Source organism: Choristoneura fumiferana, chromosome 7 (assembly GCF_025370935.1).
Source record: "Choristoneura fumiferana chromosome 7, NRCan_CFum_1, whole genome shotgun sequence".
Taxonomy (NCBI): Eukaryota; Metazoa; Arthropoda; class Insecta; order Lepidoptera; family Tortricidae; genus Choristoneura; species Choristoneura fumiferana.
In genome coordinates, this window is record NC_133478.1 from 7,199,320 (window position 1) to 7,201,272 (window position 1,953).

A 1,953-nucleotide genomic window follows, 5' to 3' on the forward strand; every position below is an offset into this window, starting at 1 on the left:
TTAGGATTAGGACTTTGGTGAATGAAAAAGGTCACGGATGGTATACGAAAGTTTCGATTAAATAGTAAGTTTTAGCGTGGTTTAATCTTAAATCATAATTTTATGACATTAAACTTGTCTTGAATCTTAATAATCATGTACCTACGTATGATAAAAAATATAATCATGACGCGGAGGATGAGTATAAATTTCAAAATCCATCATTTATATTGCCAATGTTATGATTATTTTAATCCAACCATTAGCATCGAAAGCATTTCCATAAACAGCCAATTTAATTTCACCAGGCCACATTATCGATAGCATCACGGCACTATAACTTAAATGGAGAGCTAGTTACGATTCTCATACGGTTCTCGAATACACAAGCAGCGTATAAAATTTGTTGTTTTGCCGTACTTCCGACAGACGCTCCTCCGCGCCCCAGCCGCCAGGGTGACAAGTTGGACCACAGCCATGAACAGATCAGTAAGTATCCTTAAAAAAAAAGGTTTAATAAAAAAAGAGACTTAGTAACATTTCAGTTTTTATTCTTTCAGATCAATCTTATCCTAACAGCGTTACTACTCAACACTGTTCTAGCTGATGTCCGAGACAATGGCCCACAAACTTTACTCGCACCAGCTCCTCAATATGCACAAAGATATAAAGAAGTTATAATGTATCTTACTCCTACTCAAATAAGAGACTATGAAGCAGGTCATGGTCTTCCCCATTCTCCTCCAGAGAACCCTTCTTATCATAATTATGAACAGCAAAAACCTGAGCCAGAAATACCCCTCAACGATGAAGAAGGACGGATCATACAAAGTACTCTTGATATTTTAGAAGCTAACAAAATGCAACTCCAGCAGCAACACAATAATCCCAATATAGAAATCACAAGAGCTCAGGAAAGCCAAAGCGAGGATTTTAAACCGATTGTAGAGCCTAATGTTGAAGAACAATCAACTCGGCTGTATCCGGTAGAAACACAAAAGCCCCGACAAAATAAATATGAAGAGCAGTCTAGCAAAGATCAAGAAAATGTGGCAAAAAGTTACGCCTACTTACATTTTTTCTCTAACAAGAGACCAGAGAGTCTAGAGAAAATTCAAATATTCCACCCTGAACCACATAACGTTAACCTAGACGAAGAAATAAGGCTACAGAAAGAGAAGAATATCGAAATTCAACAAGATCCTTTGCTGCGTCAGAAGTTCAAACTGATCCCTTATGAATTCATTGCAGATCAAGAAATTCATGAGCGAGAGCGAGTCAAAGAACAGCAAAGCAAACCAGAAAAACAGGCTCCGTTGCAGTTTTTTGTTCCTGAACCTTCACCACAGCCAGCCAATAAAGACAAACCAATTCCAAAAAATGAAAACATACACGAATATGCCCCTCAATTCACGAGTCTTAATAACAACATCGATCTCGAAAAAATTATGAAAGAAATTCAGCTAGAAAGGGAAGCGTACAAAATTCATGCCGAAAACATTGCTAAGTCACCACCGATTGTTATACACAAGGATATTAAAATAATAAGACGCCGACCAGTTCCAGTAACTAATCACGTAAATCTCCCTTATCCAGCGCCTTTTTTCGTACCTGTTGAAGTCAAAGTTCCACATCCATATGCAGTGCCAATAGAAATCGTAAGACATGTCCCTTTACCGATTGTAAGGACTGAAACAGTGGAAGTGGAAAAACCTGTCCCATACGAGGTAGAGAAACGTGTACCAGAAATTGTGGAGAAAAAAGTTTACGTTCCTGTAGAAAAACCATACACCGTAGAACGTTTTATTCCTGTTGAAGTTAAGAAGGAAATACCCATTGAAATACCTGTTCACAGGCCAGAAAAATTTACAATCATCAGGCATACCTGGAAACATTAAATTTAAGGAAATTAGATGCTTAAGATATTTTGACTATTTTTGTTGAGGCTAATTTAATAAAAGTTTGTTTTCTAAA

The 1,953-nt window shown here is 37.2% G+C and overlaps 1 protein-coding gene across 1 annotated transcript; it reads left to right on the top strand.

Moving 5' to 3' along the window:
- The first annotated feature begins 364 nt into the window (after positions 1-364).
- LOC141429594 (uncharacterized) lies at positions 365-1,953 on the top strand. The gene is made up of 2 exons (XM_074089980.1): positions 365-468; positions 540-1,953. The coding sequence occupies exons 1-2, from the start codon at positions 457-459 to the stop codon at positions 1,875-1,877; spliced, it is 1,350 nt and encodes a 449-aa protein (XP_073946081.1). The 5' UTR covers positions 365-456; the 3' UTR covers positions 1,878-1,953.